General features: G+C 34.3%; 1 protein-coding gene across 5 annotated transcripts in view; it reads right to left on the bottom strand.

Annotated features, from left to right (window-relative positions):
- Positions 1–16,239, bottom strand: part of LOC138322681 (protein qui-1-like) — a 116,935-nt gene that overhangs the window by 5,096 nt on the left and 95,600 nt on the right. For all 5 annotated transcript variants that reach the window (XM_069266714.1, XM_069266712.1, XM_069266711.1 and 2 more), the window contains exons 16-19: positions 5,742–5,924; positions 2,847–2,964; positions 1,070–1,260; positions 232–422 (exon numbers count right to left, since the gene is read on the bottom strand). In XM_069266714.1, the coding sequence (XP_069122815.1) occupies positions 232–422; positions 1,070–1,260; positions 2,847–2,964; positions 5,742–5,924 (683 nt within the window). The remainder of the gene's footprint in view (positions 1–231; positions 423–1,069; positions 1,261–2,846; positions 2,965–5,741; positions 5,925–16,239) is intronic.

Raw genomic sequence — 16,239 nt, 5'->3', positions numbered from 1 at the left:
GGGGTAAATATCACCACATTAACCCCGGGAGTATCGTGAGTGACTTTTTACATATGTACAAACAATGCATCCAGTTACCAAGGTGGATCTTCTACAAGAATGTTATATAATGACCAACCAATCGCATGTAAATATTTTGTTCGTTTGGTTTAATTAGATTAGCGCTTAATGAAATAAACAATCATTGACAAAATAAAACATACATAGAGAGAACCTAAAATAAATACTTACCTCTGATCTCCGCGGCACGTTGCTAGGTATTGGCCGTCACTGGACAGGACGAAGCTGGCCACAGGGATATTGTAAGTCGTCAGGGTTACCCCGGTCTCCGCTTGCCATATATGGAAGTTACCTTGGACATCGTAGGACAAAATTCGTTCCTCGTCCACGTATTCCACACTTTGAATCATAAGGTCGTGGTGCTGTAAGTGTAAATTTGCATTGTTTATTGCAGAGTGTCAGACAATAGGTAAGTAACAGTTTAAGGACACAAAAGAGCACTGAAATTCAAATACAGGTATATTGTTTGGAAGACCTGATTATCTATTTGAGGGGTCCAGTGAGAGCCTAGACATGTGAGTTACATGTAACCCTAAATCAAATAATATTTACTTGAAAATGATATCAGACACACGCTCGTCACACGCATTACTGCATTATCGCAGTTACTGTAAACTAATAGTGTGCCTCTACTGCAATCATCAACCAGTAGGAAACGTTATTAAAACAAGACTATTAAAATCTAGCTGTAATAAAAGTCCCAAAACAAATAAGGAAAATCCAAGTATGAGGAACATTTTCGAAACCATTAAAGCACAAGTAATCATAAAGCAACACATTAGACATCACAAATGACATCTTGTACACAACCAAACCAAATGATTGACTGCTGAATTCGGAAATAATTGGCAACAATTTTGACACGTTTCGACGACAGAATGAAGAAATTATATTCATATGCAAGATCGTCAGATATCACACGAGTCGCCGCTAGCACAAAATGCATGTTTCATATTACCATTCCAATCCTACACATCGTGTATCATTAGTAGTAAGATAGACGGTCTACCTTGTAGGACAGTGCCCAGGTAAGGAGTTCTAGGCTCCAGAGTAAAAGGGTCCGGTCCCTAGAACCAGTCACACAGCAGGACCCGTCAGGGGATACTGCGATACAAGTAATACCAGCAGAATGTCCAAGAAGATTTTCCTTGAACTCATTTAATTCCAAATTCCACATTTTCAGTACGCCATCCTCTCCTCCTAAAAATTAAGTTATGTTTATAATACAAAATCATTACATAGAAAAAAGTACTCTATACGATTAATTCATAACCAGTCATTACAGAGAAATATTGTTAATTATTGCGAAAAAAGTAATACTTTCTATATGTATTTTTTTATAATAATACCATTATTGTCATAGAAGAAATTGTGGAGACATACGGTACGAAGTACTTTGAAATTACGTTTTGGTTTTATTATCCAAATCAAATATGTTGTCCATATAACACCATTTGACTTCATGAGGTGGGATAGTTCCTCTGTTTAAGAGCGTTGGTTTCAATAAATTCTATTTTAAAGACAGATGGCTTCTTAGAATATCTAGAGTTAACCGTACCAAGCATTAGTATAAGTGTGGAGGTCACTCTTTAAAAAATGCAGAAAGTGTACCCTTAATTTTAAATTTACAAAAATCTTTCATAAATTTAGAAAAGATAAAAAATATAAATAAAAATAGTCAGCTTGAAATCATAAAGTCTTTTATATATTTCATTTATATATTTCAAGTGTCTTTTAAAATATTGCGCATGTTACTGTTTTCTAGGTTGGAGGAATTTTCAAAACCACTAAATATACAAAATAATTTCTTTCGCTTGTCAAACCCGTTCAAACACGTAATATCCAATAATACTGAATGAAGGATGAAGGAATGAAGGATCAATACATTTTATAGAGAATTTAAGAAATGACCCATATGGCAGCCGTTTTGAAAATGTGTTTAGTTTTCGCTTTGAGTATAGTAAAAATTTTACCATTTTTTTGCTTAGATTGTTTTTACTTAAGTCATTACTAAGCCAGCATTGTTAGCTATATCGAGTTAATATTATCTGTACATCTTTTCTATGTTCATGGTAATTGAAATATTTAGTATTAATGTGTGAAATGATACACTTTTGTCATTTTACTTTTACTTTTAATGGTAATTTGAACACTTTTATTTTTTGCTCTATGATATCGAAAATTGAAAGCACACGGACCCCCTATTGTGCTGCCTGATTTAGAAAGAGCATCCATTTTCATATTGATATTCAAATTATTTACAAAAGTTTAATGCCAACTTTTTCTATGAAGGATGAAATCTGGCAAAAACAGATGAAAATGGTGGATTTTGGAGCTTAAAATGAAAGTAGCATGAATAATTTAATAAGTTATTATTCATAGAAAAAATATGTGTCTTATAAGACTTCTGTACAATTAATTCTGCAAACACTCATATACATATCAAACACCTCATTAGGAAATTATGGATTTAATTTATCGTATATACGCTAAAAACGGCAAAATTCCCATAAGACCCAATATTTTGTCAATTAGGCATTTTTGAGTGACAACAGCTCAAAACCTAACACGAACATATGTTTTCATCCATTTTCTTTTATGGTATAAACTCCAATTTCTAAAAATATATATAAGAAGAAAACATGAAAATTTTGACTTCTCAGAGGTGTACATCCTTAACTAGTCAAACCAGTCCAACCCCATAATATCCAATAATAATGAAATTTTTATATTTTATTACCATTGCGTATTTTATGAATATTGTTATATTTTCTATTTTGTGTTACCTGAAAGTGCGAACCGACCCTGCTCGTCCATAAAAACACAAGTTACACTGCCGCTGTGGTCATTCTCTGTCGCCTTATTCATAGTCTTCTTATACAGATTCCACACGTTGATCCTTGTCTGAAATCACACGTTGTAGACATGGTCAGGTTTCACAAACACCCTATTAAAGAGGCACAGTATTCCGTCTTTTATAATGGTCGACTACACTGAATGTTAAAGTCTAAATAGCTAATGACCGCAGTCTGTCCATGTTAGGAGTAGTCCAGATGAGTGGTTGATGGTACGATCTGTAGTACCTTTAAAGCACACCATCTATTTAAGATCAGCTTAGTCAATCAATTTCTTGTTATTTATAGACGAAATATCATTGATATTATCATAAATCGGAAGGGTTCGACAAGGAAATTGTAACGTAGGTTGAGTCGAACGTCATCACAAGGCAAAAATAGACAGACGAGGTTTAAGTTGTCATGGTAACTAAGTTTTTTTCTCTGTTGCCATAGCATCAGCCAAACAAAGTCGTTGTAAAGCCTTTAAAGTATTAACTAATTTTTCAGTAATTGATTGATCCTGTTATAACCACTGGCTATTACAGCTATTTCAAGAGTTTCTCACTATTTAATTTTCATTGATAAGATGAAAATAAGGAAAACGTTTGTGAATACATTATAAGAAATAGCATCGATATTAAAACAAATTATACTGTACACTTCGTCATATTCTAGAGATCGGGTGGCATGTCAAAGTGTTATGTTCATAGAAATCAAAGATGTATTTTGCTTTGAAATGGTTAATCGAGAATTGAAAAAGGAGTGGCAATGAGTAAAATCTATCAATTAATTCGAAATCATGAGAACATTGCGATCACGAATATCGTACGAAAACCTGAAGACTTGTAGTAAGGATATATAAATATAACTTAAACTGCTAAACATCAATCTCAAGCTATCAAATGGTTGATAAAGTATGAAGGTCATGATCTCAAATCTAGTCGCTTTTTACGATCACTTCTATGTTATTGGTAAGTACATAGATGTTCCTACAAGGTCTATGTTATTGGTAAGTACATAGATGTTCCTACACAGTTCTATGTTATTGGTAAGTACATAGATGTTCCTACACAGTTCTATGTTATTGGTAAGTACATAGATGTTCCTACACAGTTCTATGTTATTGGTAAGTACATAGATGTTCCTACAAGGTCTATGTTATTGGTAAGTACATAGATGTTCCTACACAGTTCTATGTTATTGGTAAGTACATAGATGTTCCTACAAGGTCTATGTTATTGGTAAGTACATAGATGTTCCTACACAGGTCTATGTTATTGGTAAGTACATAGATGTTCCTACACAGTTCTATGTTATTGGTAAGTACATAGATGTTCCTACAAGGTCTATGTTATTGGTAAGTACATAGATGTTCCTACACTGTTCTATGTTATTGGTAAGTACATAGATGTTCCTACACAGTTCTATGTTATTGGTAAGTACATAGATGTTCCTAACACAGTTCTATGTTATTGGTAAGTACATAGATGTTCCTACAGTTCTATGTTATTGGTAAGTACAGAGATGTTCCTACACTGTTCTATGTTATTGGTAAGTACATAGATGTTCCTACACTGTTCTATGTTATTGGTAAGTACATAGATGTTCCTACACAGTTCTATGTTATTGGTAAGTACATAGATGTTCCTACACAGGTCTATGTTATTGGTAAGTACATAGATGTTTCCACACAGTTCTATGTTATTGGTAAGTACATAGATGTTCCTACACAGGTCTATGTTATTGGTAAGTACATAGATGTTCCTACACAGGTCTATGTTATTGGTAAGTACATAGATGTTCCTACACAGTTCTATGTTATTGGTAAGTACATAGATGTTCCTACACTGTTCTATGTTATTGGTAAGTACATAGATGTTCCTACACGTTCTATGTTATTGGTAAGTACATAGATGTTCCTACACTGTTCTATGTTATTGGTAAGTACATAGATGTTCCTACACAGTTCTATGTTATTGGTAAGTACATAGATGTTCCTACACAGGTCTATGTTATTGGTAAGTACATAGATGTTCCTACACAGGTCTATGTTATTGGTAAGTACATAGATGTTCCTACACAGTTCTATGTTATTGGTAAGTACATAGATGTTCCTACAAGGTCTATGTTATTGGTAAGTACATAGATGTTCCTACACAGGTCTATGTTATTGGTAAGTACATAGATGTTTCTACACAGTTCTATGTTATTGGTAAGTACATAGATGTTCCTACACTGTTCTATGTTATTGGTAAGTACATAGATGTTCCTACACAGGTCTATGTTATTGGTAAGTACATAGATGTTCCTACACAGGTCTATGTTATTGGTAAGTACATAGATGTTCCTACACAGGTCTATGTTATTGGTAAGTACATAGATGTTCCTACACAGTTCTATGTTATTGGTAAGTACACAGATGTTCCTACACAGTTTTCAACCTTTGACCTATGGAACCATGAGCTCGAGGCAATTCGATGTTTTGAGTTTCATATAATATGCAGCTGCCCTAAAGTATTTTCATGCAAAATAATTAACTGACTGGACATAAAACTGCCCGAATGGATACTTCTTCCCGAGGACAAAGATAATAACAGAAATGTAGCACGAATACGTTATTCCTTGCGTACTGACAAGCTGCAAGACATAGACGGTGAATATTAAACATTGGGACAGGCGAACAATATTAATATGGGCACTGCTATCATCAATACTCCTAAATAACGGAGTCGGATTATGCAAACCAATTCGTTATGCAGAAAACAAAATCTTAAACTGTCCAACTGTTTACGTTTTAAAACCAAAAGAACAATTAGCGCAAAATAAGACATGAATATTTATTACCTCAGTCGCACTGAAAATGAAGAAATCGTCTCTTGAAATACAGACGTCTCGAACAGGGTCGCTAGGACTGCCTTTCAACGTCTGCAGAAGGTCGGTGGTACGCAAGTTATACAGGTACACGTTCCCATCTAAACATCCTACCACCACGTGAAAACAGTCATTAGACACGTCGATGCATGTCACCTGCAACAGGTAAATGATAAGGTAAGATGGTGATTTCTAGATACATTGAAAGATAGAAAAGTTACAAATGGTAAATTAATGATTGAAATCAGAAAATGACAAAGATCAAGTCTTAAATGCAACATATTGCCATTGGTAATGCATGGATAATAATGTAAGCAGTACATGATCTAGATTGCTATTAGCATCCAATCAATTACGGAAGCTTTATTCCTTGCCGCACAAATGACACAAAATGTCATGAAATGTGTATTGTGGATTGAGAGAAGAATAACATATGTATACTGACTTGGGGGCAGGACATCAATCAACAGAAAATATCTCCAGTCTCGTTTAGAGTACGAATTGTATATACTGACGCCTGACAACCATTGTCTACCTTACTATGTTATCAGGACTGTCGCATTATGTTTGTTATATACATGTTTTTATAACTTATAATTGATATACATATTTCATATTATATGTACCAAAATATTGATATTAAATATTAATTCGGTTTTATGACGAACAAAATCATGTAATATGACTATGAGACTAATGCTCCTGAATAAGCATGTTTTTGCCACTATCATTTATTATCTTTTGTAACGGAGACAAGAATCTTACGTGTACACGTCCGCAATTATCCGCAATGGCATGTTTTTCCGTTCCCAGGATTTTTACACTGCACAAAATTTTGTTTGCGGAAATCATTCGCATTAGATACGCTATTCGTACGCAATACATACTCAATACATGCTTACTATATGCGCTGTATATCCGCTGTTATTCTTGGATATCCGGAACTGACTGGGTTTTGCGACATTATAGCGAACTGGGACAGTGTGTAAAACGAATGTATAGCGTACCTATCACGTTGACATCACGAATTAAAATAATTTGTAGCGAATGCATAATGAGTTCAACGTTTGTATTGCGTCTATTTTGCATTCGATTTGAGAATAATTTGCGAATGTATAACAAACGTGTTACGTAAACCAAAACTACTGTATAAATATGGCAAAAATCGACATATTTTTCTATTATTTCCTGTCCGTCGAGAAGTACAGGTGTAATAATGGGTCATCGGCAATAATACCAATGCAGCGTAACAATGGTATCCAACAGCATATTAATCTACTTGTTCATGTCGTGAAATTGTTTCAAAGACAGAAAAGAAAAAGTTGTCTGCTTTGATTTGAATTTGAACCAGACAGGACCTTCTTTGTATCTGGAGGAGGTAGGATGAAAGTTGCAGCTTGCTTATCTCTGTTGCAGTCGTGTTGTTGTGAAAAGCGATACCGAAAGGCCCGAGCGCGCTTCTTTTACCTCCGTAATTCAGATGCCTTACATGCGCAATACAACTGTTCTTTCCGCTACATCTGTGCAATTTATTATTGATAGATTCGTAATATTTCTGTAACAATCGCAGTAATGCCGATCTGTTTCCTCAATATATGCGTTATATATTCGTAATTGTTTGATACGTATCCGCATTGTTGGATAATCTTACCGATTGTACACCTCACGGGAGAGCGTGCGTTCTCGTATTCGCTTGTATTCGTGAAATATCCGCATTTGTTCGTGAAATATCCGCATTTGTTCGTAATAAATTCGCAGAATGTTATTAATATATCCGTAATTTGTACTTGAAAATTTGTTATTTTAAGCCAATTTTGTTGCGGATGACAACGTACGGCCAAAATTTGTAAACTAAATTCATCCGTAATTAATCCGCTCTTCAGTGGGACCGGGCCGGTATTGGTGGCGGTTTTTAATTATCATGAATCTGATGCTGTTATCCATTGTCGTTCCTATAAACAGCACTTTTTAATAGTAAGGAGATAGAACAGGATACTTATTACTTCTGGTGTACGTTACTAATAGTAATGAGATAGAACAGGGTACTTATTACTTCTGGTGTACGTTACTAATAGTAATGAGATAGAACAGGATACTTATTACTTCTGGTGTACGTTACTAATAGTAATGAGATAGAACAGGGTACTTATTACTTCTGGTGTACGTTACTAATAGTAATGAGATAGAACAGGGTACTTATTACTTCTGGTGTACGTTACTAATAGTAATGAGATAGAACAGGGTACTTATTACTTCTGGTGTACGTTACTAATAGTAAGGAGATAGAACAGGGTACTTATTACTTCTGGTGTACGTTACTAACGTAGTAATGAGATAGAACAGGGTACTTATTACTTCTGGTGTACGTTACTAATAGTAATGAGATAGAACAGGGTACTTATTACTTCTGGTGTACGTTACTAATAGTAATGAGATAGAACAGGGTACTTATTACTTCAGGTGTACGTTACTAATAGTGATGAGATAGAACAGGGTACTTATTACTTCTGGTGTACGTTACTAATAGTAATGAGATAGAACAGGGTACTTATTACTTCTGGTGTACGTTACTAATAGTAATGAGATAGAACAGGGTACTTATTACTTCTGGTGTACGTTACTAATAGTAATGAGATAGAACAGGGTACTTATTACTTCTGGTGTACGTTACTAATAGTAATGAGATAGAACAGGGTACTTATTACTTCTGGTGTACGTTACTAATAGTAAGGAGATAGAACAGGGTACTTATTACTTCTGGTGTACGTTACTAATAGTAATGAGATAGAACAGGGTACTTATTACTTCTGGTGTACGTTATACTAATAGAAGAGATAGAACAGGGTACTTATTACTTCTGGTGTACGTTACTAATAGTAATGAGATAGAACAGGGTACTTATTACTTCTGGTGTACGTTACTAATAGTAATGATATACTATTATTCGACGTTTTAGAATAAACAGGGTACTTATTACTTCTGGTGTACGTTACTAATAGTAAGAGATAGAACAGGGTTATTACTTGGTGTACTTCTAAAGTAGAGATAGAACAGGGTACTTATTACTTCTGGTGTACGTTACTAATATAATGAGATAGAACAGGGTACTTATTACTTCTGGTGTACGTTACTAATAGTAATGAGATAGAACAGGGTACTTATTACTTCTGGTGTACGTTACTAATAGTAAGTAATAGAGACAGGGTACTTATTACTTCTGGTGTACGTTACTAATAGTAATGAGATAGAACAGGGTACTTATTACTTCTGGTGTACGTTACTAATAGTAATGAGATAGAACAGGGTACTTATTACTTCTGGTGTACGTTACTAATAGTAATGAGATAGAACAGGGTACTTATTACTTCTGGTGTACGTTACTAATAGTAAGGAGATAGAACAGGGTACTTATTACTTCTGGTGTACGTTACTAATAGTAATGAGATAGAACAGGGTACTTATTACTTCTGGTGTACGTTACTAATAGTAATGAGATAGAACAGGGTACTTATTACTTCTGGTGTACGTTACTAATAGTAATGAGATAGAACAGGGGTACTTATTACTTCTGGTGTACGTTACTAATAGTAATGAGATAGAACAGGGTACTTATTACTTCTGGTGTACGTTACTAATAGTAATGAGATAGAACAGGGTACTTATTACTTCTGGTGTACGTTACTAATAGTAAGGAGATAGAACAGGGTACTTATTACTTCTGGTGTACGTTACTAATAGTAATGAGATAGAACAGGGTACTTATTACTTCTGGTGTACGTTACTAATAGTAATGAGATAGAACAGGGTACTTATTACTTCTGGTGTACGTTACTAATAGTAATGAGATAGAACAGGGTACTTATTACTTCTGGTGTACGTTACTAATAGTAATGAGATAGAACAGGGTACTTATTACTTCTGGTGTACGTTACTAATAGTAATGAGATAGAACAGGGTACTTATTACTTCTGGTGTACGTTACTAATAGTAATGAGATAGAACAGGGTACTTATTACTTCTGGTGTACGTTACTAATAGTAATGAGATAGAACAGGGTACTTATTACTTGGACTGGTGTACGTTACTAATAGTAAGAGATAGAACAGGGTACTTATTACTTCTGGTGTACGTTACTAATAGTAATGAGATAGAACAGGGTACTTATTACTTCTGGTGTACGTTACTAATAGTAATGAGATAGAACAGGGTACTTATTACTTCTGGTGTACGTTACTAATAGTAATGAGATAGAACAGGGTACTTATTACTTCTGGTGTACGTTACTAATAGTAATGAGATAGAACAGGGTACTTATTACTTCTGGTGTACGTTACTAATAGTAATGAGATAGAACAGGGTACTTATTACTTCTGGTGTACGTTACTAATAGTAATGAGATAGAACAGGGTACTTATTACTTCTGGTGTACGTTACTAATAGTAATGAGATAGAACAGGGTACTTATTACTTCTGGTGTACGTTACTAATAGTAATGAGATAGAACAGGGTACTTATTACTTCTGGTGTACGTTACTAATAGTAATGAGATAGAACAGGGTACTTATTACTTCTGGTGTACGTTACTAATAGTAATGAGATAGAACAGGGTACTTATTACTTCTGGTGTACGTTACTAATAGTAATGAGATAGAACAGGGTACTTATTACTTCTGGTGTACGTTACTAATAGTAATGAGATAGAACAGGGTACTTATTACTTCTGGTGTACGTTACTAATAGTAATGAGATAGAACAGGGTACTTATTACTTCTGGTGTACGTTACTAATAGTAATGAGATAGAACAGGGTACTTATTACTTCTGGTGTACGTTACTAATAGTAATGAGATAGAACAGGGTACTTATTACTTCTGGTGTACGTTACTAATAGTAATGAGATAGAACAGGGTACTTATTACTTCTAATGTAATGAGATAGAACAGGGTACTTATTACTTCTGGTGTACGTTACTAATAGTAATGAGATAGAACAGGGTACTTATTACTTCTGGTGTACGTTACTAATAGTAATGAGATAGAACAGGGTACTTATTACTTCTGGTGTACGTTACTAATAGTAATGAGATAGAACAGGGTACTTATTACTTCTGGTGTACGTTACTAATAGTAATGAGATAGAACAGGGTACTTATTACTTCTGGTGTACGTTACTAATAGTAATGAGATAGAACAGGGTACTTATTACTTCTGGTGTACGTTACTAATAGTAATGAGATAGAACAGGGTACTTATTACTTCTGGTGTACGTTACTAATAGTAATGAGATAGAGATTACTCAGGGTACTTATTATTACTTCTGGTGTACGTTACTAATAGTAATGAGATAGAACAGGGTACTTATTACTTCTGGTGTACGTTACTAATAGTAATGAGATAGAACAGGGTACTTATTACTTCTGGTGTACGTTACTAATAGTAATGAGATAGAACAGGATACTTATTACTTCTGGTGTACGTTACTAATAGTAATGAGATAGAACAGGGTACTTATTACTTCTGGTGTACGTTACTAATAGTAAGGAGATAGAACAGGGTACTTATTACTTCTGGTGTACGTTACTAATAGTAATGAGATAGAACAGGGTACTTATTACTTCTGGTGTACGTTACTAAATAGTAATGAGATAGAACAGGGTACTTATTACTTCTGGTGTACGTTACTAATAGTAATGAGATAGAACAGGGTACTTATTACTTCTGGTGTACGTTACTAATAGTAATGAGATAGAACAGGGTACTTATTACTTCTGGTGTACGTTACTAATAGTAAGGAGATAGAACAGGGTACTTATTACTTCTGGTGTACGTTACTAATAGTAATGAGATAGAACAGGGTACTTATTACTTCTGGTGTACGTTACTAATAGTAATGAGATAGAACAGGGTACTTATTACTTCTGGTGTACGTTACTAATAGTAAGGAGATAGAACAGGGTACTTATTACTTCTGGTGTACGTTACTAATAGTAATGAGATAGAACAGGGTACTTATTACTTCTGGTGTACGTTACTAATAGTAATGAGATAGAACAGGTACTTATTACTTCTGGTGTACGTTACTAATAGTAATGAGATAGAACAGGGTACTTATTACTTCTGGTGTACGTTACTAATAGTAATGAGATAGAACAGGGTACTTATTACTTCTGGTGTACGTTACTAATAGTAATGAGATAGAACAGGGTACTTATTACTTCTGGTGTACGTTACTAATAGTAATGAGATAGAACAGGGTACTTATTACTTCTGGTGTACGTTACTAATAGTAATGAGATAGAACAGGGTACTTATTACTTCTGGTGTACGTTACTAATAGTAATGAGATAGAACAGGGTACTTATTACTTCTGGTGTACGTTACTAATAGTAATGAGATAGAACAGGGTACTTATTACTTCTGGTGTACGTTACTAATAGTAAATGAGAGATAGAACAGGGTACTTATTACTTCTGGTGTACGTTACTAATAGTAATGAGATAGAACAGGGTACTTATTACTTCTGGTGTACGTTACTAATAGTAATGAGATAGAACAGGGTACTTATTACTTCTGGTGTACGTTACTAATAGTAATGAGATAGAACAGGGTACTTATTACTTCTGGTGTACGTTACTAATAGTAATGAGATAGAACAGGGTACTTATTACTTCTGGTGTACGTTACTAATAGTAATGAGATAGAACAGGGTACTTATTACTTCTGGTGTACGTTACTAATAGTAATGAGATAGAACAGGGTACTTATTACTTCTGGTGTACGTTACTAATAGTAAGGAGATAGAACAGGGTACTTATTACTTCTGGTGTACGTTACTAATAGTAATGAGATAGAACAGGGTACTTATTACTTCTGGTGTACGTTACTAATAGTAATGAGATAGAACAGGGTACTTATTACTTCTGGTGTACGTTACTAATAGTAATGAGATAGAACAGGGTACTTATTACTTCTGGTGTACGTTACTAATAGTAATGAGATAGAACAGGGTACTTATTACTTCTGGTGTACGTTACTAATAGTAATGAGATAGAACAGGGTACTTATTACTTCTGGTGTACGTTACTAATAGTAATGAGATAGAACAGGGTACTTATTACTTCTGGTGTACGTTACTAATAGGAAGTACTAGGAGATAGTAACAGGGTACTTATTACTTCTGGTGTACGTTACTAATAGTAATGAGATAGAACAGGGTACTTATTACTTCTGGTGTACGTTACTAATAGTAATGAGATAGAACAGGGTACTTATTACTTCTGGTGTACGTTACTAATAGTAATGAGATAGAACAGGGTACTTATTACTTCTGGTGTACGTTACTAATAGTAATGAGATAGAACAGGGTACTTATTACTTCTGGTGTACGTTACTAATAGTATGGAGATAGAACAGGGTACTTATTACTTATTACTTCTGGTGTACGTTACTAATAGTAATGAGATAGAACAGGGTACTTATTACTTCTGGTGTACGTTACTAATAGTAATGAGATAGAACAGGGTACTTATTACTTCTGGTGTACGTTACTAATAGTAATGAGATAGAACAGGGTACTTATTACTTCTGGTGTACGTTACTAATAGTAATGAGATAGAACAGGGTACTTATTACTTCTGGTGTACGTTACTAATAGTAATGAGATAGAACAGGGTACTTATTACTTCTGGTGTACGTTACTAATAGTAATGAGATAGAACAGGGTACTTATTACTTCTGGTGTACGTTACTAATAGTAATGAGATAGAACAGGGTACTTATTACTTCTGGTGTACGTTACTAATAGTAATGAGATAGAACAGGGTACTTATTACTTCTGGTGTACGTTACTAATAGTAATGAGATAGAACAGGGTACTTATTACTTCTGGTGTACGTTACTAATAGTAATGAGATAGAACAGGGTACTTATTACTTCTGGTGTACGTTACTAATAGTAATGAGATAGAACAGGGTACTTATTACTTCTGGTGTACGTTACTAATAGTAATGAGATAGAACAGGGTACTTATTACTTCTGGTGTACGTTACTAATAGTAATGAGATAGAACAGGGTACTTATTACTTCTGGTGTACGTTACTAATAGTAATGAGAGATAGAACAGGGTACTTATTACTTCTGGTGTACGTTACTAATAGTAATGAGATAGAACAGGGTACTTATTACTTCTGGTGTACGTTACTAATAGTAAGGAGATAGAACAGGGTACTTATTACTTCTGGTGTACGTTACTAATAGTAAGGAGATAGAACAGGGTACTTATTACTTCTGGTGTACGTTACTAATAGTAATGAGATAGAACAGGGTACTTATTACTTCTGGTGTACGTTACTAATAGTAATGAGATAGAACAGGGTACTTATTACTTCTGGTGTACGTTACTAATAGTAATGAGATAGAACAGGGTACTTATTACTTCTGGTGTACGTTACTAATAGTAAGAGAGATAGAACAGGGTACTTATTACTTCTGGTGTACGTTACTAATAGTAATGAGATAGAACAGGGTACTTATTACTTCTGGTGTACGTTACTAATAGTAATGAACAGGGTACTTATTACTTCTGGTGTACGTTACTAATAGTAATGAGATAGAACAGGGTACTTATTACTTCTGGTGTACGTTACTAATAGTAAGGAGATAGAACAGGGTACTTCTGGTGTACGTTACTAATAGTAATGAGATAGAACAGGGTACTTATTACTTCTGGTGTACGTTACTAATAGTAATGAGATAGAACAGGGTACTTATTACTTCTGGTGTACGTTACTAATAGTAATGAGATAGAACAGGGTACTTATTACTTCTGGTGTACGTTACTAATAGTAATGAGATAGAACAGGGTACTTATTACTTCTGGTGTACGTTACTAATAGTAATGAGATAGAACAGGGTACTTATTACTTCTGGTGTACGTTACTAATAGTAATGAGATAGAACAGGGTACTTATTACTTCTGGTGTACGTTACTAATAGTAATGAGATAGAACAGGGTACTTATTACTTCTGGTGTACGTTACTAATAGTAATGAGATAGAACAGGGTACTTATTACTTCTGGTGTACGTTACTAATAGTAATGAGATAGAACAGGGTACTTATTACTTCTGGTGTACGTTACTAATAGTAAGGAGATAGAACAGGGTACTTATTACTTCTGGTGTACGTTACTAATAGTAATGAGATAGAACAGGGTACTTATTACTTCTGGTGTACGTTACTAATAGTAATGAGATAGAACAGGGTACTTATTACTTCTGGTGTACGTTACTAATAGTAATGAGATAGAACAGGGTACTTATTACTTCTGGTGTACGTTACTAATAGTAATGAGATAGAACAGGGTACTTATTACTTCTGGTGTACGTTACTAATAGTAATGAGATAGAACAGGGTACTTATTACTTCTGGTGTACGTTACTAATAGTAATGAGATAGAACAGGGTACTTATTACTTCTGGTGTACGTTACTAATAGTAATGAGATAGAACAGGGTACTTATTACTTCTGGTGTACGTTACTAATAGTAAGAGATAGAACAGGGTACTTATTACTTCTGGTGTACGTTACTAATAGTAATGAGATAGAACAGGTACTTATTACTTCTGGTGTACGTTACTAATAGTAATGAGATAGAACAGGGTACTTATTACTTCTGGTGTACGTTACTAATAGTAATGAGATAGAACAGGTACTTATACCTGGAGTACGTATTATTACTTCTGGTGTACGTTACTATAGTAATGAGATAGAACAGGGTACTTATTATTGGTGTACGTTACTAATAGTAAGAGATAGAACAGGGTACTTATTACTTCTGGTGTACGTTACTAATAGTAATGAGATAGAACAGGGTACTTATTACTTCTGGTGTACGTTACTAATAGTAATGAGATAGAACAGGGTACTTATTACTTCTGGTGTACGTTACTAATAGTAATGAGATAGAACAGGGTACTTCTGGTGTACGTTACTAATAGTAATGAGATAGAACAGGGTACTTATTACTTCTGGTGTACGTTACTAATAGTAATGAGATAGAACAGGGTACTTATTACTTCTGGTGTACGTTACTAATAGTAAGGAGATAGAACAGGGTACTTATTACTTCTGGTGTACGTTACTAATAGTAATGAGATAGAACAGGGTACTTATTACTTCTGGTGTACGTTACTAATAGTAATGAGATAGAACAGGGTACTTATTACTTCTGGTGTACGTTACTAATAGTAATGAGATAGAACAGGGTACTTATTACTTCTGGTGTACGTTACTAATAGTAATGAGATAGAACAGGGTACTTATTACTTCTGGTGTACGTTACTAATAGTAATGAGATAGAACAGGGTACTTATTACTTCTGGTGTACGTTACTAATAGTAATGAGATAGAACAGGGTACTTATTACTTCTGGTGTACGTTACTAATAGTAATGAGATAGAACAGGGTACTTATT

The sequence above is a fragment of the Argopecten irradians genome, chromosome 5 (assembly GCF_041381155.1).
Source record: "Argopecten irradians isolate NY chromosome 5, Ai_NY, whole genome shotgun sequence".
Classification (NCBI taxonomy): Eukaryota; Metazoa; Mollusca; class Bivalvia; order Pectinida; family Pectinidae; genus Argopecten; species Argopecten irradians.
This window is presented reverse-complemented; position numbering and strand designations above follow the sequence as displayed.